General features: G+C 38.8%; 2 protein-coding genes and 1 pseudogene across 2 annotated transcripts; 2 read left to right on the top strand and 1 right to left on the bottom strand.

The window, feature by feature from the left end:
* Nucleotides 1-4,897: 4,897 nt before the first annotated feature.
* Nucleotides 4,898-26,667, bottom strand: SOCS4 (suppressor of cytokine signaling 4). Its single transcript, XM_008139025.3, has 2 exons — nt 26,387-26,667; nt 4,898-6,740 (listed from the first exon to the last, which is right to left on the bottom strand). Exon 2 carries the CDS (start codon nt 6,646-6,648, stop codon nt 5,323-5,325), a length of 1,326 nt encoding a protein of 441 aa, XP_008137247.2. The 5' UTR covers nt 6,649-6,740; nt 26,387-26,667; the 3' UTR covers nt 4,898-5,322.
* LOC103283717 (ubiquitin-conjugating enzyme E2 L3) lies at nt 10,777-11,423 on the top strand. Its single transcript, XM_008139022.3, has one exon. The coding sequence runs from the start codon at nt 10,781-10,783 to the stop codon at nt 11,243-11,245; it is 465 nt and encodes a 154-aa protein (XP_008137244.1). The 5' UTR covers nt 10,777-10,780; the 3' UTR covers nt 11,246-11,423.
* LOC103283932 (ATP synthase F(0) complex subunit C2, mitochondrial-like) lies at nt 19,487-20,281 on the top strand (annotated as a pseudogene).
* Nucleotides 26,668-26,680: the final 13 nt, after the last annotated feature.

Consider the following 26,680-nt stretch of genomic DNA (forward strand, 5'->3'; position numbering starts at 1 on the left):
AATCTGCAAAATGTAATAAAGTGAAGTACAATAAAATAAGGTATGCCTGTATCTTAACTTCCTGCAAATGTAATTAACTTTTAAAATAACTTAGGCAAACATCAATTTTACATAAACCTTATTAATTGCAAGTCTTCATCTAATTGCAGAATCTACACCATCAATTCAAAATGTACTATCTCTATTGTCATATCAAGCCAAGAAAATCTATTACAGACTAAAAGTGAATGTGAATCTGCGGGGTCCACTAAGGGGATACTTTGAAAACCTACTAACACATTAGCACTTAACAGCTATACAGACATTATTTTCAAGTATGCTCCAAGGGTCACCCCTTAACTGAACAATTCAGAAGTCAAGTGACAAGTATTATCTACATTTTATATGCCAGGAAATAAAGACAAAGAAAGATTGAAGATTGAGTAACCTATTGAAAATAAAAAACAACAACAACAAAACAAAACAAATTCTGGCTTTATTTGAAATAATATTAATGTGCACCAAATCCCTTTCCATTGGGTTTTATCCATTAGAAACCAATGCATATCAAAAAAGTTACCTCCAGCCGAAACCGGTTTGGCTCAGTGGATAGAGCATCGGCCTTCGGACTCAAGGGTCCCAGGTTCGATTCCGGTCAAGGGCATGTACCTTGGTTGCGGGCACATCCCCAGTAGGGGGTGTGCAAGAGGCAGCTGATTGATGTTTCTCTCTCATCGATGTTTCTAACTCTCTATCCCTCTCTTTCCTCTCTGTAAAAAATCAATAAAATATATTAAAAAAAAAAGTTACCTCCATTTTGTGCCCAATATCTTAATTTGTTAGAAGAGTATAGACAGATTCTTGTAGTGTTGCTCATTTCTAGTAGGCCATTAAAAAAGTAAACCCTTTGTTCTAGCTGGTTTGGCTCAGTGGATAGAGCATCAGCCTGAGAACTGAAGGGTCCCTGGTTCAATTCCAATCAAGGACATATGTCCAGGTTGCGGGCTGCGTCCCCAGTAGGAGGTGGCCGATCAATGATCCCCTCATCATTGATGTTTCTATCTCTCCCTCTCCCTTCCTCTCTGAAGTCAATAAAAAATATATTTAAAAAAGTAAACCCTTTGTGCTTTCTGTTAATTCTTTAGAAATAAAAATGATTGTAAAACTGGTTATATTAAAACCAAAATTACAGTTTTGTGTTTTTTTTCCAAAGTAGAAACAATTTGTTTGACTTAAAATCTTTTATTCATTTGGGCACTAAATTACCTAACACACAGGCTATTTTAAATTTCAGCACTGTTTTCTTTGTGTTGTCTCCAGGAATCTTATAAGTACTTTCCTATGAAATTTGGTCTACCAAAATCAATACATAGCTGACTTGACTAATTATAGCTTAAAATGACAAAATATTTTAAATGAAAACTAAGCATATTATTCATGAGTTAGGTCTCAAGGTTTTGGTTTCATAGGAAGGAAGCTCTCTATTATGTGGATCTATAAAATGATCCAAACTTCAGAGACAGGAAGCTGTTAACTTGATTTATCTTAATGGCTTTGGCTCTTGAATAAATGATAATGGTTTGTTCTTCTTATAAAAAGAAATGGAGCCCGGCCGGCGTGGCTCAGCAGTTGAGTGTACACCTATAAACCAGGAGGTCACTGTTTGATTCCTAGTAGGGGCACATGCCCAGATTGTGGGCTTGATCCTGTGTGGGGTGTGCAGGAGGCAACTGATCAATGATTCTCTCACATTGATGTTTCTCTCTCTCCCTTCCACTCTAAAATCAATAAAAATATTTTTAAAGACTTAAAAAATGGAATTTATATAATGGTATGAGTCCTAATTGCCACATTTGTCCTACTTCTTAAAGGATTTCTAATTTCTAAGACATTTTGTATTATTACTTATAATAAGAAGTCAAAATTTTAACTGAAAGCCATTCTTTGACCACAATTTGCTATCAGCTGAAATTCAGGAAAGAACACAGGACTGATCACCAAATCAATAAATCTAGCCGTAGGCTGACTAAAAGCTTCCTTTAATCTTCTTCCTGTTAAGTCTTCCTTTAAATTAAACCATTCCCATTATGAATTATTTAAGTGAATGGTATGGGTATAGAAAGACCACACATGATTCTTCATACAAAAATACTCAAGAAACCTAAAAAAATCCATCACCTTATTTTTGGTATTATAGTATGAATCAGCTTAAAGCTTAAAGGGGAGTGAGTTAATGTCCTGAAAAACTTCGGAGAGAAATAGAAAAGACAAGTTTATTTCCTGATTTGTGCAGGATGATTCCCAAAGTGCAGTCAAGTGTGTGGTCCAGACTAGCTATTAGAGATTAAGTAGTTCCCTTTCACTGTCAAGGCTTTTCCCTGAGGTAATGCCTAAATTCTTAAGTTTAATATTTTATCTTGTTTCTTTTAGCCTCATCCTCTTTTAACAGTAAGCCCTACATATTTCCACCGATGGTTTCTCAACTCTAGAATTTACTTTTCAAATTGTCACAATGTCTTAGAGTTATTGCTTAGGTTTGCTGTGGGAGCACAATGACCACCAAGAGGCAATAACTCTTAAGACAAAATGTATATATATTGGTATCTTCCCACATTGTCCCTCTCAAAACTTACTCATTTTACTTATATATTCCATAATTGCATTTTAAAATGAGTTTGTTTCTGAATAATGGATGCTCTTCCAAATATGTCCTCACAAAGTAACTGAGAAAGGGGTTTCCCTTTCTAAATTCAGACCTCTTAAATTCATTAAAAAAATTAATTTATTATTACTCTTTTCATCTTCCTTTATGGTAAAGTTTCCTTCCCAAGTATTTATATTTCTACTAGAGGACCGGTGTACAAATTCATGCACAGGTGGGGTCCCTCAGCCTGGCCGATGGGGGAACCGGCCAGGGGGAGGGGCCACAGGAGGTTGGCTGTGGGAGCACACTCACCACCAAGGGGCAGCTACTGTGTTGAGCACCTGCCCCCTGGCGGTCAGTGCGTATCATAGCAACCGGTCAACCAGTCATTCGGTCACTTAGGCTTTTATATGTATAGGTTTTCCAGGTTTCTTTTTACTGTAGCAAATACCAAAGAAAAATACAAACCATTTCAGAGTAAATGAGTCTGTTTCCTGCTCTCATTTATTAGATCATCTACTTTGAGGCTATATATATGGCAGTATTTTGAAAATGTTAACAGCTATTAATACCTTGAAATTGAGAAAGCCAAAGAAAATATATCACAACTATATGAAAAGCTACTTAGATTTTGATTTTTTATATAAACACCAATTTTTACCATTATAAAAATCAACATAATTATGCTTCATTTTTCTTTATAAAATACCTTTTAACAGAATATTTGTTTTTGTCATTCCTTAGGTTTTTCTGTACTGATAAAAAATTATTTTTAAAGAAAAATATTTAAAATAATTGTTTCATAGAAACAGAAAGTGTCATTATCAAATCCTGATAAAAAATTATAATCATGGGTAGAGTATAACCATACTATTAATTTTCTTTCACCAAAGATGAGTATTTAGGAAGTGTAATATCAGTAAATAAGATAAGCTTCTCAGTGAACTACAAAAGTGCCACAATAAAGATGAGGTAGTATGAAACTTTTCTTTTGTAAAAGGAAAATAGCATCTTTAGAAGAGATATTTATCCTGACATTGGTGTTGAAATCCTGAGCCTCATCTGCTAAGAGAGGCGCTATTCTCATAGCTACCCTTCACTGGAACCAAGACAATCTTGAGATCACCGAGAAAAAGAAAATGGTAGAAGATAATGGGAGCAGATTTTCTTGGTTTAATTTTGTGGTAATTACTAAAAATTTATTTTAACACTATTATTGAAAAATGCTATATTTATATTAGCAGCAGAACTGCAGGAAATAGAAATGCTACTTCAACATAAAAGCAATGATATTTAAGAAACATTGTAACTTGGAAATTTGAGTAAAAATTTTTTCAACCTAGGTAGAAAGTTTCCTATTATGGCTAAACTAGCATCAAGAAATTAATTACTATATATAAACAGCTCATCAGAAGAAACAATTGTCTAGGAAATTTATTGTTCATTGATTCTTTAAAAAGAGGGGATAGATAGGATATCACTTCATTTATCTTACATAGGGATAATGGTGTTTCTAAAAATGCTTTCCTGTTCTTGGGATAGTAAATTTAAAATATTACACCTGTTGCCTAGTACTGTTCAGTATGACCATGTAGCTCTTTCTTGAAGCTACAATAAAGACATGTTAATTCTGAAGATAGGAATAATTATTTGAAACTTGAAGATTAAAAATAATATTAAGCTTTCTGAATACTAAGCTCTATGTTCATTCACTTCTTGAATCTTTATTCAAGCTCAATTTAAAATAATGAAAACTTATTTAGGGACCAATGAAAATGTGTGGCTGTTTATAAACTGTAGTATCTCCCCAAGTAACAGACTGAGTTTTTATAAATGAGCTAAGTAGAAGCAACAGTTCATACGTAAACACAGAAAACCCCCCACTATTGTTTTAGTACTTTAGTAACTACTAGTTACTAACAGTGTATCATTATTTTTAAAGCTCCCAGTGAGAAAGGAACAATATTTATGTTTCAGGTTTTAAGAGAGACCTATTAAAGGAATAACAAATGACCATTCCACATTGTAGAAGAATACATTCACCTCCAAAAATGTTATGCTCTCATTTGATTCTTACTGATGAGATTAATCAAATTTAGTAATCCTGCTTTAGAGTTAATATTTAAAATACTGTAAAAACACATCAAGTTAGATTTTAAGCTATGTTGTTACCTTTAACATCCCTATTAGTAAATTACAAGTCAATTACATTAGTATGGATTGTGAATTACAACACTCAGCTTTACTGAAGAATTTGAAAACAACTCTGGAAAGGGGGATGTGGAAACCATATTTTATGTATAGGAATGCCAATGGCATAGGTTAACAAAGCATTTTACATGTAGGAAAGGATGTAGGATTATTTTTAAAGAAAATAACAAAATACAAATTATTAACCGTTTTTACAGTGTCTACCAATTTTCAAATATCTCCGGTTCTTATGCAAATTACAATTAAGAAAAGAAAAAAAAATTAAGTATATACTCTACAGAATAAAAACAAAAACCACTTGGTCAAAAATACCCATTAACCCTTAGTGTGTAACCTTAAACAATTAGTGTATTTTAAGAAAAATAAACAGATCTGGAAGCAAAATTTAGGGCAGAGGCTTATTTCGGACTCTTAACTGCCCTTGTAGAAAAATTCAAAGTAGTATTAAGAAAAATAAGATATTAAATTCCCATGTTCCTACCCTTTACCTAGAATTGTTGTTTTGGTGCATCAATCCTGAGTACTCTAACTTTTGATTTATAGTGATATTCCTTCAGATATAATTTCATAGAAGAAGGAATTGGAAGGGCATCAATGCCATCATAAGTTGTACAGTTACAAATAACTGTTCTGCATATATGCTGTAGGGGAAATGGGAAAGTCCGAATTAAGGGAGTGGATAAAAGTGGTTCAAAGAACATACAGGCACTTGGGTCCTTATAATGTTCTAGGAGCCCAGTAATATCAGGAGAATGGAAGACACAAGGATCATGTGCATCAAAGCTAAAGTTGTGATTCCACTGTTCAATCCTAGCATGAAGAGAACGACTATAGCGTCTGAAACTAACAGAGAATAAATAGTCTTCCTGTGCTGAGTCTCGAAGTAAAAAGGTACCCTCTGGTTTTCCTTCTAGGAGAGCTTCAGCTGCATATTTATCCATAACTCCCCAGTAACATGGATTGTTATTGATCTGAAGGAGGTCTGGTACAAGACAGTGGACATAATCAATCTGGGTGTGGTACTTAGGAGTTGTTCCCAACTGAAGGATTTCTTCATCCATTTCCCATTTGGGTTTGTTTCTTTTCCGGGAACTTGTGCAAAGTGTTGTAATTTCATCATCTGAATCCATATCGCTATCTTCTATACTATTATTTGAAACCAGGTTCATCAAAGAGCCAGCCGTAGGACCACCTCCACATGAAGCACTGTTGGTGGTTATAACACAGGGCTGAACATTGGGATGTGAGAAGCAGTTCACCTCTTCTTCCATGTTTCTCCTTTGGTTTAGCTGACCATCCCTCAATTCACTCTGAGACAAATCTGTGCTTATCAATTCATCTGGTTTGGGGTTTATAGGTGCAGTGTGTCGTTTAATAAAATGCCACCTAAAGGCTAAATCTGATCGAGGTGGGAAAGGACACTTATCTAACATGAGTTCACTGATATGAATTTTTCTTTTAGATGGAAGCCCCGAAGAGTGCCGACTACTACAATTCTTTATTGGGAAGCATTGCCCCACAGCATCTTGCAGTTTCTGTTTAAGAGATCGGCCTAAAAATCTATGCCCACAAGAATGATCTAAATCCAACTCGATGGATGAACAGCTGTGCTTTCTTTCTTGGCTCTGTAAAGGAACTTCAGTTTTCTCTATAACATTTACTGTTTCAGCATCTGAAAAATTTTCACTCTTTTTTGACCAAGATAACTTCTTTCCACTCCACACATAACCATCCTTTCTGTCAGCACTTCTACTCCGACTAGTTTTGGGCCTGACATCTAAATTTTTACTATTACTTTCACTATTTTCTGCCATTTTAATAAATTATCCAAAAATTCCAGTGTTATAAATACTGCTTTTTCAATTTTTCTGGCAGGAAGTTTCTTCTGGGCACTTTCTGGATGTACCTAAGGGGAGAAAAAAAATCATTAATCATTTGTCATTCACATTATATAGTTTACATATTAAGACCCAATTATACCCAAGATGAAAAAGCATAATTAGTACACGAAAAAGATGCCAAGCCTCCTCTATTAGCCAAAACATATGCTCAAAATGGCTATAATTTCTAGTCTTGAGGTACATCTTATGCCAATCTCTTTTCCCCTTATTTTTTTATTTCACAGCAGACCAGTGAATAGGTTGTAAGAGACACTGAGAAATCTGTGAGCTGGTGTTTGAAGTCCACTACCCTGTATAGTTTCTTCACTTCCCTCCCCTTGTTTTTATTCCTATTTATTGAAAACATGAAGTCTTAAGTTATAAAGAAGTTATTAAATTATCACCACTGAATAGTACAAATGCCACATAGTATTCCCAATGCAGTTTTTTTTGGGGGGAGGGGGAGGAAAGTTTCCAATTTTTATTTACAAAAGACACAAATAATAGCCATCATGCTTCAGATCACTCTGAGATAACCAGTGCTATCAAGTTCCAGCACGCCCAAAAATATTTTTTTAGCTATTTTTCTCCCGGGAAATGAAGAATATCCACTGAAGTTATTATTTTTTTTAAAATATATATTTTATTGATTTTTTTTTACAGAGAGGAAGGGAGAGGGATAGAGAGTTAGAAACATTGATCAGCTGCCTCCTGCACACTACCCACTGGGGATTTGCCCGCAACCAAGGTACATGCCCTTGACTGGAATCAAACCTGGGACCCTTTAGTCTGCAGGCTGACTCTCTATTCACTGAGCCAAGCCAGTTAGGGCTCCATTGAAGTTTTGAAATGCTAAAAAACCCCAAAAAGAAATAAAAAAGGAAGGGAGTTAGGAAGGAAAAGAGGGAGGGAAGAAAAGAAAGAGAAGGAAATAGAAAAAGGAAGAAACTAAGGGAGGGAGAGAGGAAGAGAAGGAGGAAGTCTGACCCCCATTATGACTTCCCAGTTTCCTTGGGATTCAGAGGCCCTGGTTTTGAGAAACACTTATTTAAGTCAGAGGAGTCTAAGTATCTTCTCAGAGTAGGATAGTTATTTTCCTTTTCAAAATTGGACAGGCATATGCCCTTCTATAGAGCTTCTTAATCTATCCTTCTGATGGGGAAGGATTAAATATGTGCTGAAGAAATCTTCTAGCTCAGGCAAGCTCCTAACCACAGTCTTGGCTAAAGGTGAAGTTTTTTGGAGTTGGAGTGGTGGTATTTGGCATCAGCTGAATTTTAGCGTCTACCTGCATTTTGGTGCCACAAGCTTTCGGGGAGGAGACATCAGGCCAACTTGAGGCAAAACGAAGTTAATCACTAATCACCTTGACAAGGTTGTAATCTGCTTGAAGCCAGGGACTCTATATTCTATGTCAGTTTTTTCTCCAATATCACTACAGAAGCTGGCACACAGTATAAATGGATTGATGATAATGTATTAAAAACCATGAAGTACTATAAACCGCCTAATGAAAAAAAAAATCAAATTAAGGTACCTATGGAAATGGGCAATACACCCATTTAGATGATTCATGTTTAATGTTCAAGTAAAGACTTTAACAATTGACAAAACTCCAATAATCCCAATGAAGTTTTGTCAACTGATTTCAATAACTGGTCAACTTCACTATCAATCTAGGCAGTTTTTGGAAAATACAGAATCGGACAAAAATTTGTTATTACACACACACACACACACACACACACACACACACACACACACACACGTATTCTTCTTGATAATTTTGACAAACAAGCAGATACATTTCTATGGGGCAATGCCTTTCCTATGAAATTGGCTAGATATACTAAAATTTACAATGTAAAATATTGAATTTTATTAAGACTAATGCTAATGATTGGTCATAGATGAAATTTACTTAATTATTCTTAGGTGGAATAAGATTTAAGTCCAGAATTGGGGGGAAGGGTTCTATAATTTCAAATGTTTTGAAATTAAAGTTGAGTTTTGTGACTAAGAAAATCAATCACATTCAACATTCTGGTTGTGATTAAGTTTCTGATTATGTCAGAGGAACATCAATAATCCCAGCAGTTAAGTAAATGTTTAGAGCCACTTGAACCCCTTTAAAGCAATCGGGTTTGAAACAAGCATCTGCAGTGGCATATGATTGTCACAAGCTTAAAGTGTGAACTGATGACACAAATTTGCTATATAAAGTACTGCATTTCTAAACACTGAATAGCATCTAATAATTATACCTATTGTTTTGATTTAGTAAATTCACCGATATATAATCATTTAAAGTCCATAGGGGAAAATATTTAAAATCGATTGAAAGAAACATCATCACTTACATCACAAACACCAAAATTATACTCAACAGTATGCTTTGGCTGTTCATAGACTAAATTCCACTAAACAAAAATAAACAAGCAGAAGCAACAAAGTAAACTGAAGAAAATGAAGTCACTGGTTAGAAGAGACACTTCTGTCTGTTACTGCCTAGGAGCTTACACTCTAATATATTTTTTAAGATAAAAGATAATAAAGGAGGCCCATGAGCGGCAGAAATAAGAGACCAGCACCTGCACAGCCATTAAATTATGACTCAGGGCAAATAAATAAATAAATAAAGGAGTGCCACGCAGATATTTTTTGTTAATATTACATAATTTCAAATTTTTAACTCAGCACAAGAATGTGGAAAACATATCATTTAAGGTTTGAAATGCTTTTTTTTACTTACTAAAAAAGTACTAAAATAGTTTATTAAATAGATGACCATCTCTATTCCACTGGGTGTGAGCTCTGTCTTGCCTCCTTGCTACCTCAAAATTGTGTCAGTTCTACATCACAGCTAAGCTCTCTAACCTCTATTCTTTATTTTATTTTTATTTTAGAGGAAGGGAGAGAGAGAGGGGGGGGAAACATTAGCCAGTTGCCACCCACATGGGCTCCATCAGGAATATGAACTGCCACTTTTTGGTGTTATGGAACCATGCTCCAACCAACAGCCACACCAGCCAGGGCTAACCTCTATTCGTGATAACATTTCCCACCTTTACCTACTTCAATTTTTCTGTGCCTTTAAACACAACCAAGTTTTCTATAAAATCTTTTAGTGATTATAATGCTTCCTTTGGTTATAACTGCTGCTTTCCATTACTATATTTCTTAATGAGTAGTGTAACTTGATTTCCCCTCGAAATGAAAGCAGCTGCTCCCGCCCCCTATAAATGAGAAATAAAAACACAAATCTTGTTCAATTAAATTGAAAGATATCTGCTACAGAACGTGTGGGTAGAGAACAGGGTGGAAAATGGGGAACTAGGTTGAAAATCTGCATGACAGCAATTAGATCTCTATGGTTCTTACTCCGTCCCTTAGAGTAGATGAGATATTTGGAGAAACTGAACCAGAGAGGTGCGGGACTTTGGATATCAGACAGCAAGGGCAGAGGAGAGGCTTCGGACTGAAATTAGAATGAAAGTTCCTCGTTCCCTTAGCAGGGAGAAACAGAATGGCCAAAGAGAAAAGACCTATAGTGCTGCTATCTGGGAATACTCGAATAAAAAGCTAGGTGGCCAGCCAAACCTGCGGTGAACCTCACCAGTCCACAAGCCCCGCCTACTCGCATGCAGCTTTTCAGGCATTGCTGTGCTTCATTCACTCTAGAATGTGAATGCTCACAGGTTATCAGTTTTGAAGAAAGCCTGTAACATTAACAACGGAGACTAAAACATAAGGAACTTGGAGAAGACAGTAACCATAAAAGGAGCAGAAAATAAAGTTGATTACTTCCAAATTAAAAGAAGGTATTATTACACCTAAGAATGACTAAGAGAAGGTGCAGGATAATCAGAGAATAAAGGGTTGCAAATTAAAATCACGAATGCAGAAATAAAACACTCAATAGGAAAGTTAGAGGATGAGTTGAGAAAATAACAGAAAATAAGAAAATAGTGGTTAAGACAAGAAAGCTAAAATTAGATGATCAGAAAGTGCAGGGGCCTCAGCCGCCCGCAGTGCACACTGGGAAAGCAACAGCACCAGACCCAAGATGGCAGCCAGCAGGAGGCTGATGAAGGAGCTTGAAGAAATCCGCAAATGTGGGATGAAAAACTTCCGTAACATTCAGGTTGATGAAGCTAATTTACTGACTTGGCAAGGGCTTATTGTTCCTGACAACCCTCCATATGATAAGGGGGCCTTCAGAATCGAAATCAGCTTTCCAGCGGAGTACCCATTCAAACCACCGACGATCACATTTAAAACAAAGATCTATCACCCCAACATCGATGAAAAGGGGCAGGTCTGTCTGCCAGTAATTAGTGCTGAAAACTGGAAGCCAGCAACCAAAACCGACCAAGTAATCCAGTCCCTCATTGCACTGGTGAACGACCCCCAGACCGAACACCCGCTTCGGGCTGACCTGGCTGAAGAATACTCTAAGGACCGTAAAAAATTCTGTAAGAACGCCGAAGAGTTTACAAAGAAATATGGAGAAAAGCGACCTGTGGACTAAAATCTGCCGTGATTGATTCCAGGGAGTGTGAGCAGAGACCCTGGGCAGCGCATTCAGACACTCTGCCAAGCAGGACTCTGTGGAATATGGACACGGGCCACCACCTGGCGTTCGCTTGTGGCAGTTACTAACTTCCTACAGTTTTCTCAATCCAAAGTGGTCTAGGTAACCTGTAAAGAAAGGATTAAAATTTATTTAAGATGTTCTAGTTCTGCTTTCTTTGTTTAAAAATCACTGTTTTAATCTAAAAAAAAAAATTAGAGGATCAATACAGACATTTCATAGAAAATAACAAAATGTAGGGGGGAAATTATCAAAGAAACTGTATTAGAAGAACATAAGCCTCTATAATGAAAGAGCCCATTGAGCACTCAGTAATGCTGGGGAAAAATACATGTTAAGTTACATTATTCTAAAATGTTAGAATCCTTTACGTAAAGAGATACTAAAGCCTTCCTACCTTATAGGTAACAATACTGTACTGTATACTTAAAAATTTGTTAAAGAGGATAAACCTCATGCTAAGTGTTCTTACCACAATAAAATAAAATAATAAGTAAATAACTAAATAAAAGTAGCCTCCGCCCCAGTAAAGTCTTCATGAGGGAGAAAAGTCCTAGTCAAAGGACTAAATAAAATGGCCTTTGGTTTCTCAACAGCACCCCTGGCAGCTAGAGACTAGTTTCCAACCTTGAAGAGATAACCAGCCAAACAATCACATATGAGGATAAAATAAAAACATTTTCAGATGTGCAAAGTACCAAGAATTTTACCTCATATTGGATAATGTGCTCTTCTAAAATTAGGGTGTCAAGTCAAAACAAAGGAAGCAACACAGGACATTAGATATTTAACATAGGAGAGAGGAAGGTATTCAGAGCTGCTAGAGAGCAAGTCATTCATATATACACACAAGGACAATAAGGCTCCAAGGTGGAAAATCTTAAGTGAAAAAAATAGAATTGACTTTTGTAAAATTCAATTGAGAAGCAACAGAAAAAGAATTGGGTAATTACTGATTACAGAAAAATTAAAACATACAAGAAATAAAATAGAATTATCAAACATATGGCTCAGCAGTGAATGATATTTATAGTCACCAAAATTGTGATATAACTATAATAAAAGAATGGTAAGAGGAGACTAAAATAGAGATAAATCCTCATGTATCACAAGAACTCATAAGATAATGTCTAATAATTGATGAATCAAGAAAGCAAAGTATAAACATTTAGAAACATAAAATAAATAATCAGAAAAACAGTTAAATAATTTGAAAGTAAATGCCTTTGGGATGGGCAGGAGAGAAGTGCAGTGTTGAAAGCTTATCTAAGCCTTTCAGCTTAATTTAATTTTTAAGCTTGGTGCATATGTCATTTTGATGAAATAAATGTAAAGTAATTTATACTCACTGTGAAAAATCCAAGGTAGAGAAAATTGTAAAGAAAAATGTAAAAACTATCCATAATCCTACCATCCAGTAACAATTTTTAACATTTTCAGTATCTCTATCCATGTATATGACAAGGAAGCAGTTCTACAACACAGTGACAGCAGGCATTAAAAATATGGTTTGAGTCCAATTTATTTTATACTAGCCTTATGACCCTGAAACCTTAGTTTCTTTGTAAAGAAAAGGTACTGATGCTATCTATTTCACTGGGCTGCTGGGGATTAAATGAAATCCTACCTAATAAAAGAGTAATATGCAAATTGACTGCACCTTCGCTATGCCAAGACACACCCACCAGCCAATCAGGGCGAGTATGCAAATTAATCCAACCAAGATGGTGGTTAATTTGCATATCAAGACAGCGTAGGAAGAAGCCAAGCGCTGCAGAAGGGGGCGAAGATGTGGAGAAGCAAGCAGGCAGGGCTGGCCGGCGGAGAAGGGAGGCAAGCAGGCAGGGCCGGCAGCAGAGAAGGGAGGCAAGCAGGCGGGGCGGGGGAGAGCGGGGCGGGGAAGTCCCTGAATCTTCCTGCAACGGGCTACTAGTAATGTATATAAAGTACTAAGCTCAGATTCTAAATGTGTTATGTATTCAATAAATGTTAACATTTAAAGCATCTAGGCAAATTTTAGACTCATAATGAAGAAATCACACAATATCTGTCTCTAGCCCAATGCAAACCATAGTTTATGAGCAAATATAATTTTTGAAAGGATAACTATTCTTCAAAGTAAAAAACAGTCAATATGCCAGATACTGAAACTCAACAGACCATAAAGGCACAAAGCAATCTGACATTTTCTCCCAGATAACTACACATATTTACATGTTAACATTACAGGTTTACTTTGGCAAGGCTTACCAACTTGTATATAGTAGGTACCAATCAATCAAGTATCTCTGAATTTTAGGTTAACCATTCTTACATGTGCTAGTGCTGCAGGTGTCCATAAAATAAAGTGAAAAATATCATTACCTTAAATTTTCCACATATTTACCTGTACTTAAAGAGTTAATGCACAGAAAATCTTTTATCTTTTGCATCTAAGAATTATAGCCTTATATAAATTTTACAGGGCCATTCTTTTGCTAGAAAACTGAGTTCATGCTTCAGAAGTCCTACTTTTTAAAACTGTTATGGCAAAAAGTGATTTGACAAGACATAGCATATCAATACATGGGCTAAAATGTCACTTAATGTTGTAGTTTTCAAAGTGTGAATAACATTTATTTTCAATTTATATTTCTCTAAAAGTTAGACAAATTAAAATTTATAAATACTGGATATATGATTTGCAATGTTCCAATCACTCATTGTCAGATGATGCGCTGTTTCTGAGGTAAGATTTGGAGTTTCAAAAAGCTGAGGACTTGAGTTCATCCTCTCCATTTCTTTATTCACTTTTCAGTGTATCACAACTGCTTGCATGTTGCTGAATAGATTTATGGAATATGTAATCTTAAATAAGAGAATCTTTATAATACTTTGTAAATAAACATGATTATGGAAATTTTATAACACACAAGGTTTGCTAATTATCTCAGGGCAAAATATGTAAGTTTTGAATTTTTAAGACGAGTTATACAATTTTCTTTTACAAAATGACAAGTGTTCTAAATTTGATGAATTCTACTGGGATAACAGCTTTTAGAAGCTACTTAGCAGATCTATTAAGAAAGAAAGGCTAGCACAAGACTTCGAAGAGGACTCGCTCTAGTGACTAAGGAAGACCCAGAAACTTCCTGACCACCTGAACCACATGGCTGTATTGGAAGCACCTGAGAGGCTGAGGTAATGCTGGTGGCTTGCATCATCATGGGATAAACTTTGACAAATATCACCCAGGTTACTTTGGGAAAGTTGGTATGTGGCATTACTTAAAGAGGAACCAGAGCTTCTACCCAACTGTCAACCGTGGTACTGGTCAGTGAGCAGACACAGGTAAATGCTGGCAGAACAAGACAGTAGCTGCTCCTATCATCGATGTGGTGAGATCAGACTATGACAAGTTCTGGGAAGGGAAGGCTCCCAAAGCAGCCTGTCATCCTGAAGGCCAAGTTCTCCAGCTGTAGAGCCGAGGAGAAGATTAAAGGTGTTGGGGGCGAGGTGGTGGGGAAGTGTGTCCTAGTAGCTTGAAGCCACACTGAAGGAAATTCACTAAGTGCTCACAAGTGCTTTTCAAAAAATAAAAAAGGCAGAACAAAACAAAACTGATCACTTCATGGTACAGGAAACATCTTAATTACTGAGACAGTAACTGTTTTTTTTTTTTTATAATATATTTTCTTGATTTTTTACAGAGAGGAAGAGAGAGGGATAGAGAGTTAGAAACATCGATGAGAGAGAAACATCGATCAGCTGCCTCTTGCACAGCCCCTACTGGGGATGTGCCCGCAACCAAGGTACATGCCCTTGATCGGAATCGAGCCTGGGACCTTTCAGTCCTTCTAATTTGCAGATTCCCTCCTAAGTGGCTGGTGGGCATAGAGGAGTGATGGTTAATTTGCATGTTTCTTTTATTAGTGTAGATAATACAAACAAACCCATAGATATAAGTATTACTAACACCGGACATAAAAAATGAAAAGATGTTAAAAAAAATTCCTCTTTATTTACAGACTAGAGGCCCGGTGCACGAAATTCGTGCACAGAGGGGGGTTGTCCCTCAGCCCAGCCTGTACCCTCTCCAATATGGGACCCCTCAAGGGATGTCCCTCTCACAATCCAGGACTGCTGGCTCCCAACATCCCTCTCACAATCCAGGACTGCTGGCTCCCAACTGCTTGCCTGCCTGCCTTCCTGATTGCCCCTAACCACTTCTGCCTGCCAGCCTGATCACCCCCTAACCACTCTGCTGCCAGCCTGTTTGCCCCCAACTTCCCTCCTCTACCGGCCTCGTCACCCCTAACTGCCCTGTCCTGCAGGGTTGATCACCTCCAACTGCCCTCCCTTGCAGGCCTGGTCCTTCTCAACTGCCCTCCCTTGCAGGCCGGGTGCCTCCCAACTGCCCTCACCTGCTGGCCATCTTGTGCCGGCCATCTTGTGTCCACATGGGGGCAGGATCTTTGACCACATGGGGGCAGCTATATTGTGTGTTGCAGTGATGATCAATCTGCATATTACTCTTTTATTAGATAGGATAGAGGCCTGGTACAGGGGTGGGGGCCAGCTGGTTTGCCCTGAAGGGTGTCCCGGATCAGGATAAGGGTTCCCTTGGGGTGTGGGACGGCCTGAGCGAGGGGCCTGTGGTGGTTTGCAGGCCGGCCACGCCCCCTGGCAACCCAAGCGGAGGCCCTGGTATCTGGAATTTATTTTCCTTCTACAATCGAAACTTTGTAGCCTGGAGTGGAGCCAAGCCTGGGGCTCCCTCCAAGGCCGAGGCCGGCAGCCATTTGTGTTGGGGTTATAATTGAAACTTTGTTGCCTTAAGCGGGTGGGCCTGGCCAGGGTGTGCGGAAAGCTTTGCTTCCCCTGTTGCCGGCGGCAACCCTGGCCTGCTCTCTCAAGCTCCATTCTGCCGCCATTTGTTTGAATTTGTTTACCTTCTATAATTGAAACTTTGTAGCTTGAGTGGAGGCTTAGGCCTGGCAATGGCAGGCGGAAAGCTTGGCTTCCTCTGTTACCTAGGAAACCTTGCTGTCTGTGGCTGTAGCCATCTTGGTTTGGGTTAATTTGCATGCTCGCTCTGATTGGATGGTGGGCGTGGCTTGTGGGTATGTTGGGAGGTATGGTCAATTTGCATATTTGTCTATTATTAGGTAGGATATAATGATTCATGCACTGACAATGAAGAAGCAGCAATATGATCGCTTTATGGTAGTCTTGTGTAATTGATACCATTACTTCATGGTACCCTAGCCTATACACTAATGAATGAACTGTTATAAAATTTTTATGGCATACAGTATTACAGTCATATTCATAGTACAGTATTGGAAACATTGTTAGGTATATTTTAAAACCACTTATGATGATAGGCTGACAAACAGTTTCTCCAATTGTGAGAGAGGCATGCTGAACAGTAACGTGATTATTGGAAAGTAAGTTATAAAGCAGTTAGAAAACTAACGTATTATTAATGTTATGTTAAGTATCATTCATCTATGCCTATGTAAGGACAGGCTACCCCCTTCACAATACAAGTTTTGCACATGATGTTCTACACAATGAATATTTAGGTAATGATGATGCACAAAAACGCCTCAAACAGCCAAAACCGGTTTGGCTCAGTGGATAGAGCGTCAGCCTGCGGACTGGAGGGTCCCAGGTTCGGTTCCGGTCAAGGGCATGTGCCTTGGTTGCGGGCACATCCCCAGTGGGGGGTGTGCAGGAGGCAGCTGGTCGATGTTTCTCTCTCATCGACATTTCTAGCTCTCTATCCCTCTCCCTTCCTCCCTGTAAAAAATCAATAAAATATATAAAACAAAACAAAAAAAACGCCTCAAACAATTCTAGCCATACAGTAGAGTTTCACATGCATACACAACAGATAAGTTAATTAACTGTACAACATGATTATTTATTATTCATTAAGTGAAAGTGGAACATCTTAAAGATCTTCATCCTTGTCTTTAGGTTGAGTAGGCTGAGGAGGAGGAAGAGGAGGGGTTGGTCTTACTGTCTCAGGGATGGCAGAGGCAGAAGAAGTGGAGAAGGTGGAAGGGGAGACAAGAGAGGCAGGCACATTGAGTGTAAGTTTATGAAAATACATTGTAATTTCTGTCAGATATTTTTGCTTTTTAATTTCTCTAAAAATATTTCTATAAGGGACCAAACCTTCTCCCACCATTTGCTTTAGTTTCAGTGTCCGTATCATGAAGGGTCCACGTCATAAGAGGTCAAAAACCACTTTGAATAATCGAAACCCTCTTTCAGATTGTCTAATGTCCTTTTGTTTTCTCGTGTTGTTTCTTCTACATCTTCTTCCTCATCATCCGGTTCTGGTTTGAAAACACTCATCTCCATCAAGTCATCTTCTATTAATTTCTCTGCTGTGGTGTCTATTAGCTCTGCATTAAAAATATGTTCAGGCAGATATTCTTTCTCCTCAATTACTTTCTTAATGGCCTCTGGGAACTTGTCTGTCTCTTGGTTGGCAGAAGCTGCTTTTCCTGTTATCTTGACATTTATTAGGCCAAATCTCTTTCTAAAATCATCAAATTATTCTTTGCAGGCATGAAGTTCTCTAGCTTTAGATCCTTCACCTTCCTTTTGCTTTAAGTTATGACTGCCCTTTTTCTCAAATCATATTAGAATCTATAAGTATGTCTTTCTTATTGCAATACTACATAAAAGCTGCATTTTCAATACAAGATAAAAAGGTATCTCGCAAAAAGTGCAAGATTTTCATGCTTACTGGTGTAAGCAGCAGCTACAGCTTCAAAATTTCATTTTCTTTTTTTACAATGGTCCTTATACTGGATTCATTTCTTTTGAAATGGTAGGCAACCATAGCTGCAGACCTCAACCTATGATACATAGCAAGCAATTCAACTTTTTCTTATTTATTTATTTAATATATTTTATTGATTTTTTACAGAGAGGAAGGGAGAGAGATAGAGAGTTAGAAACATCGATGAGAGAGAAACATCCATCAGCTGCCTCCTGCACACCCCCGACTGGGGATGTGCCCACAACCAAGGTACATGGCCTTGACCGGAATCGAACCCGGGACCCTTCAGTCTGCAGGCCGACGCTCTATCCACTGAGCCAAACCGGTTTCGGCTCAACTTTTTCTTTTAATGTCATGACTTTTCTCTGCTTCTTTGGAGCACTTCCAAGATCACTAGTGTCACTTTATATGGGTCCATGTTGTTAAGGTTTATGGTATTCCACTAAATATGATGAAAAATATCAAGAACCATGAGAGATCAGTTCTTACTGTGATACAGAATTTACTGGAGAGACAAACTTATCACAGTGGGATGATTAGCATCACACAGCCTTTTAAGCAGTTATTCACAACAATTGACCTCACTACAATAGCAACAGAAAGTGGCTATGAAATTATTACAGTATGTACTGCAGTTAGTTTTATGCAATTATGACTTAATACTGCATCTTTGTTTGTTTATATTTCTCTCCATTGTGAATGGCATCATGTATAATCTGTAAATGTTTGTGAGTGAATGTTTTAATTAATTTTAGCTTTTTAAAATAGACATGTGTATATTTTATGGTAGTATATGTTAAAATAGACTATTATCTATATATATTTTATGCACTTATGACATCCCTAACTTTTTCTTAATTTTTCAATTTTTCTAGGCTACATGGTTCATCTGTGAGTTCTTCCAAATTGTTACAAATCTCCAAAAAATTATCCAATATATTTATACAAAAAAATCCACGTGTAAGTAGATCTGTGCAGTTCAAACCTGTGTTGTTCAAGGGTCAACTGTGTCTCCTTTTTTCATGCTACCAGGGCTCATGGGCATTAACTGGAGTTATTTTTGTTTATTTTTTATTTTAGAGAGGAAGGGGTAAGGGGGGGAGAGAGAGATAGAAATAGTTATTTGTTGTTTCATGGCTTCACTAGTTGCTTCTTGTATGTGCCCTGACTAGGAATCGAACTCACAACTTTGATGTATTGAGATGATGCTCTAACAAACTGAGCTATCCAGCCAAGGCAGGAGTTAACTGGATTTTTTTAAGAAAAGGACTCATTGATTAGTATTACTGTGCCCTCCTTCTCCCATTTTCTCACTTACTTTCCTAAAAACAGTTTGCTTTTATGCAAGGTTCCAAGAGGTCCTTCAGTTAAGAAACCTGCTTAAGAGGACACTCAAAATGGTGGCGGAGTAAGTAGATGCTACACTAACATGCCTCTAGGACGAAACTGGAATAACAACTAAAATACAGAAAAACCATGCTGAATACTAGCTGGAGAGAACCCTGATAACCAAGGATGGAAAGAGGAGATCACATAGAGACTGGTGGAAAGTGTGGAGGCACAAACGTGCTGAAGTTCTGGAGGGATATCTCAGCTGTGGGGACTTCCCACTGAGAATTCTGGGGTCTAAACCTCAAGGTGGGCTCCCCAGCCCAGAGCACCAGAACTGAAAAAGGTACCCACATAACATCTGGCTGTGAAAAGCAGCAGGGTTGCTCTGTCTTCTCTGCACTGGGAGCAGCTCCCCTCATCCACTGAAAATACATGCCTGCACCAAGTTTGTCTCCACCCCCTCCTTGGTCAGGAGCGCCTCTCAGCTGAGCAGGTCAATGTCTGCAGTGGTGCTGAAACGACCAGAGACACTGTGCCCTGACCTTGCTTATTTCTAGCCACAGCTTCCAAACCAGTGCCATTTCAAGGGACATTGACACAGCAGCCAAGTTCATTGGGGTTGGGGCTGCCACAGTAGGGGTGGCAGGCTCTGGGCCTGGAATTGGGGCTGTGTTTGGGAGCCTCATCATTGGTTATACCAGGAACCCTTCTCTGAAGCAACAGCTCTTCTCCTACGCTATTCTGGGCTTTGCCCTCTCAGAGGCCATGGGGCTCTTTTGCCTGGTGGTGGCCTTTCTCATCCTCTTCGCCATGTGAAAGAACTGTCTCCACCTCCCATAGTTCTTTTTCCCGTGTCTTGTCTTCCCTGTATGTTCCCTTTCCTATACCTCCCTAGGCAGCCTGGGGAAAGTGGTTGGCTCAGCGTTTGACAAAAGGAAGACAAATAAATACGGTATTAATAAGATGAGAAAAAAAAAAAAAGTAGCAGGGTTGCTGTCTGCCAGTCAGAGATAGCCTCTTAAAGGGCCAACACACAAAATTTCATGTGCAGCCACTCACCTTGGACTCCAGCAGAGGGAGAGAAGAATGGACTGGAGCTATGAGAACAGAAGCCAAGGATGGGGGTTCTGGGGTTAGACATCAGGAGGCAGACACACTGATTTCCTGTGCTGAGTCATTCTCTCATGCTGCAGAGGACATCTTTCTCCAGTGGACCTTTGTTATCTAGGTGGTTTTTGACTGGGAGTAAGGCAGTTGCCCCACCCTATTGGAAACTCCTTGCCCCATCTGTGGAGTTTCTGAGGCCCATTGTGAAACTAAGAATAACAATCAGCCTGCAGAAGGAAGCAATTACCCCACACTGTTGGAAAACCTCTCACCCCAACCAGTGGCCGATAGCCTGAGGCTAATCAAAACTGAATACAATCAGACTGCAGGCAGAGGAGGATCTCTGGAGGATTTGAGTCTTTGCCTGATCTCCTTCTGGGCCCGGGGCTAGGAAAAGCAGACCATGGTGTACATCTTGGTCCTTTCCAAAGGTAGCCAGCCCCAGCAGAGGGAGCCACAGCTGTGGATTGCTGATAGCTCCAAACAGGATACCCAGGGCCAGTCAGAAACAGCGTCCAACACTGACCTGCACTGGAGATTGGGAGGCGTAGCAGATCTACCCAGTACATCGTCACAAACCCAAATAGGCAGCCAAAATGGGGAGACAAAAAACAAGCCCCAAACAAAAGAACAAGATAATTTTCCAGAAGAACTAAATGAAATGGAGATAAAACATTTATCACACATAGTTCAAAAATAATGATGGCAAAGATGCTCAACAGCATAAGAAAAGATATAATAACTATGAAGAATGACACAGCAGTAATAAAGAATACAGTGGAAGGAATACACAGCAGATTAGGGGAAGCCAAGGATTGGATCAGTGAATTGGAAGACAGGGTAGAAAAAAATCGCTCAATCAGAGAACCAAAAAGGAAAAACAATAATAAAAAAAAAAGGGACAGTTTAGGGGAGCTGTGGGACAACATAAACTGTAACAATATTCACATAATAGGAGTACCGGAAGGGGAAGAAAGTGAGCAAGGGACAGAGAATGTGTTGGAAGAAATAATGGCAGAAAACTTCCCTAACCTGGTGAAGGAAATAGTGACATGAGTTTTGAAAGCACAGAGAGTCTCAAGCAAGAAGAACCCAATCAGGCCCAAGCCTAGACATATCATAATTAAAATGCCAAAAATTAAAGACAAAGAGAGAATCTTAAAAGCAGCAAGAGAAAAGCAACTTGTTACCTACAAAGAAGCTCCCATAAGGCTGTCAGCTGATTTTTCATCAGAAACCCTACAGGCCAGAAGGGAATGGCAAGAAGTATTCAAGGTAATGAAAAGCAAGGATTTAAAAACCAAAATTATTGTATCCAGCAAGGTTATCATTCAAAATAAATAGTGAATAAAGAGCTTCCCAGACAAAAAAAGGCTAAAGGAGTTTGTTGCCATCAAGCACTGCAAGAAATGCTAAAGGGACTACTGTAATGAGAAGAAATATATATAGAGAGAAACAAATGGGACTACATAAAATTAAAAAGCTTCTGCACAGTAAAAGAAACCATTAACAAAATGAAAAGGGAGCACACTGTATAGAACAGTAATGGGCAACCTTTTGAGCTTGGTGTGTCAAACTTCGCCAAAAAACTGAGCATAACTCGGGTAGTGTGTCACTTTGAGGAAAAAACATTATTTCGCAAATGTTTCATCCTCAGGAGCAGCAAATGTTTCATCCTCGGCAGGCGGCCGCCTCTGCGGCTGCGTGTCATCAGAAATGGCTACATGTGTCAATGCTGACATGCGTGTCATAGGTTCGCCATCACTGGTATAGAAGAACGTATTTGGCAATGATACATCTGATAAAGGGTTAGTATCTAAAATATATAAGGAACTCATATAACTTAAAAAAATGAAGACAAACAATCCAATTAAAAAATGGGCACAGGACCTATATAGACACTTCTCCAAAGGGGAAATACAGATGGCCAAGAGACATATGAAAGAATGCTCAAAGTCACTAATCAGTAGCAAAATTAAGATTAAAAAAGAGATGAAATAAAGGTTACTTATATATAAGGCTAGAAAATCTGCACAAAAACATACTTTAAAAAACTGAGGCTAAAGAGACTTCAGCGTTTCTGAAATATCATAAAGCACTTTACTGGTATATTACTTCTGATAATAAGCTATTTTTAAAAAGTCTTAATATTTAAAAATTTTAAAAATATTATGGATGTATATAAGTTCTGTAGTTTTTGCAAACTAACTTAGTAATAGATTTCAACAGAAATAGAAGGCAAACTTCTTTTTTTTTTTTTTAATTTTTTTTTTAATATTTTATTGATTTTTTACAGAGAGGAAGAGAGAGGGATAGAGAGTTAGAAACATCGATGAGAGAGAAACATCGATCAGCTGCCTCTTGCACACCCCCTACTGGGGATGTGCCCGCAACCAAGGTACATGCCCTTGACCGGAATCGAACCTGGGACCTTTGAGTCCGCAGGCCGACGCTCTATCCACTGAGCCAAACCGGTTTCGGCAGGCAAACTTCTTTTAAGTTATTATAGATTACTAGAGGCCCGGCCAGCTGATGGGGCCAGGTTGGCCAGGGGGAGGAGATGTGGGTGGTTGGCTGGGCTGCTCTGCCTCTGATTGGGGTGGGGGGATGATGGGGGCAGGGCCAGCTGGGGGGGGGCACAGGCCCCCTGGTGGAACTCCCTGTAGCAGGAAAGATTTGCATATTAGCCTTTTATTATATAAGGATTCTTTTCATTGCTTTATAATAATTACATATGCTTATATTTACGCTTGGGAACAAGTTTTACCTACAACCTAGTGAAAGGTGTCTATAGACTTAAACAAATTGCTTTAATGTCTTGGTATGCTTTACTAAATTCTAAGTTTTATGGCAATAGTTATGATTTGGAGAGCAGTGTGGTAAGACTACCTTGGATTAGAAGGTAAAAGACCTGGTTTCTATTTGTAGCTCTGACATCTGGTAGGAGTGTGACCTTGGACAAATTACAAACTTTCTGAGTCTCAGTTTTTTTCATCACTAAAACAGGGATTATATCTGTCTTGCTGTCGTAAGGGTCCAGTGTCAATGTAACAACACAAGACTCAAATACTGGCTGTTTTTAGACAGCAGAGCTAGGTAGCTAGGAGCAGGACTTCTACTGTATTCCCTTTTATATCCTAGAAGGTTTGTACACATGCAAGTATTATTTACCCCAAAATTAAATTTAAAAGGCTGGTGAACCCGGCCGGTCTGACTCCATGGTTGAGTGTCGACCTATGACTGATCAGGGCCCATACCCAGGTTTTGGGCTCGATTCCCAGTGAGGGGCATGCAGGAGGCAGCCCATGGATCGATGATTCTCTCTCATCATTGATGTTTCTCTCTCCCTCCTCTCTCTGAAATCAATAAAAAACATATTAAAAATAAATAAAAAAGACTGGTGAGTTTTAGGGTACATTCAGATATATAAAAATCTTCAGATTTCTAAACTCCCTTCAATGTCTTTTTTTCCCTTAAATATATTTCTATTGATTTCAGAGAGGAAGGGAGAGGGAGAGATAGAAACATCAATGATGAGAGAGAACCACCGACTGGCTGCCTCCTGCACGCCCCCTATGGGGGATTGAGCCCACAACCCAGGCATGTGCCCCTGACAGGAATCGAACCTGGGACCCTTCAGTCCACGCCCTATCCACAGAGCCAAACCAGCCAGGGCCCTTCAATGTTATTTTTTCAATTATTATTATACTCTCTTTCACAGGATCAATGACTTTTATATGAAGTACATATTTTGTTGAAAAGGTATATTTAAAATCCTTTCCATAAGACAATACTAATGTGCCTCTTGGATAAACTGACTCTAACACTGTGATATTATTATTTATGTAGGTAATACCACCATCAGTCGAATGGTAATATATTCATGTTTTCTCTTCCTATTGCCCTTGAGACCAAAAATATTTGTGAGCCTAAGGGTACTATGAGTGGTCACAACAGAACAAAGCTAAATAACTTCATTGCAATAGAATCTGACCTTGGCATCATTTTCAATGAGTTCATTCAGCTACCAACTTCTGTGAGACATGCACTATTAATGATAAACACATCTATTTGGAAAATTTTGATAGCTACATCAGTGACAGACAACTACATTGATTTCTTTTTTAAAAGCCATGTGATCTTAAATAACCAGAAATCTTGCTAACATTTAAGTTACACACATTTCATTATTGTACTATCATCTTGTACATATTTGAATGTCTGTTTTCCTCAGGAAGACCATGAACTCAATGAAGACATTAAAATTTGCAGGCATTTGACTGAAACAGAAATGTAAAAACCCACTAGCAAAAACAAGATTACATCCTTTAATATTTGAAAAATTTTACAGGATAATGACTTAAACCGACTCCATTTTAAATGAAACCATCAAATGCCCACCCAATACACATTAATAATAATTAGTTTTATACATCCATGAATATCTCCTATATACTTTAGCAGTTTGGTGGAGATAGGTATCATTTACATTTTGGGGATGAGAAACCTGACAATCTGGAGAAGTAAAGGAGCATATTCAGGGTTTAATCAAAATTAAAGCCTAGGGCTGTTTGACTGTAAGGCACAAGCTCTTTTCATACATGTGAAATTTGTAAGGGAAATTTTTTTTTTTTATCCTATGAATCAAATGGCTTGATTGCTAAGCAAAGCGAAATGACAGAAGTGTGGACAGCATTCACATTTTTAAAGTCAAATGGTATTATAGACATTATAGATAGGGCATTTCATAGCTATAATTATTGTTCCAATTTCCAAATTCTTCTTATGCTGAGCTCTGAATAGTACTACACTGAAATCTCATCATGATTTATTCAGTATTGAGATGAACAATGTCAGACTTCAGCTTGACCCCTACTGTCTATCCAATGATGTTTACTCTGATAAAAAAAATTGTTTTTTGTAAGTCAGTCTATCTAAAAAATTCAGATGAATTGTCTCAGGTACCTTTCACTTGGGAATTCAACAATAGGTTGGTTAATTTCACACAAATCCCAAGTTCTTTTTCAGACAATCACTCTTCCTCTTCATTCACCTATCAAACCTCAGTATCTAGCAAGCCTATTTGGAGCCCCAGTACTCAAAACAACCCTTTACACAATGCCACCACAGTAAGAACAATACCACGGTGTCTTAACTCTGTGTTTGCAGCCTTACCAAATGGAACGAGATAGAAGAACAATAGGGAAATCTCTACAACAGAAAAACGTCTCACTTATGCCTCAACAATGTATAACTGAGGCTGTGTTGGGGAACACACACACACACACACAAACACACACACACACACGCACACTTTGTGAAGGTTTTCATCAGAGACCGGTCTACTAACATGGAGAACGTGAAGACACAAGCAAAACGTAAACTTAATGACCAAGACCTTAGCAAAGATTGAAAGGACCGAAGTATTCAACAATATGCTTTAGTTCTAGCTCCTCTTTTAGATCCAAATGCGCACTTCAGTGAACTTTAAGTGGGGTCTGAACAAGGAAACCCAACTTTCTTCTTCAGGGATATATGTGGAGTCCCCAAGACTAGGCGTTAATGTAGTCGCCATACCTCCAGGGGCCGAAAACTGTGATTAAAATTTCCCTCCTTCCTATCTCTATAAAAATGACAAGGTGAGGTGAGGGTGCGAAGGATGCCAAGATTAGAGGCTTGAGAAAGGTCTCGCCTTCCTCTTTTCTAGAGAAGATGCCCAAAGATGCCATTCTCCAGCCGGGCGCCACGGACTGGACCCGTTCAGGGTCGCGGATGTGGTCGCACGTGAGAAGAGCCTGAAAGGTCGGAGCGGTCCCCAGTCCCCAAGGCCAGGCAGCAACCACCCTTCCCCCACTCACCGCTCCGAGCGCAGTTTAATTGGGGCTGTCCGAGTAACAGCCGCCATCACCATCGCCATCAGTCTGGGTGCTCGCTGAGGTGGAGAAGGGAGGCCCAGCCACTCCTGCACCTCATGTAGGTCTTCCAAGGCGGTTGCCTTCCTGCAAGCTCCCACCTCTCGGCGCCCGGTTCCCGTCTCTTACGTCGCGGTCACCGCCTCCGTCTGCTCCCCAGATGCTACCCCCACTTCCGTGTTGGGCTCCCTCCCTTTCTTCCTCACGCCCCCGGCAGCCGGCTTTTTCCTAGCAGTGACG

This window comes from Eptesicus fuscus, chromosome 5 (assembly GCF_027574615.1).
Source record: "Eptesicus fuscus isolate TK198812 chromosome 5, DD_ASM_mEF_20220401, whole genome shotgun sequence".
Taxonomy (NCBI): Eukaryota; Metazoa; Chordata; class Mammalia; order Chiroptera; family Vespertilionidae; genus Eptesicus; species Eptesicus fuscus.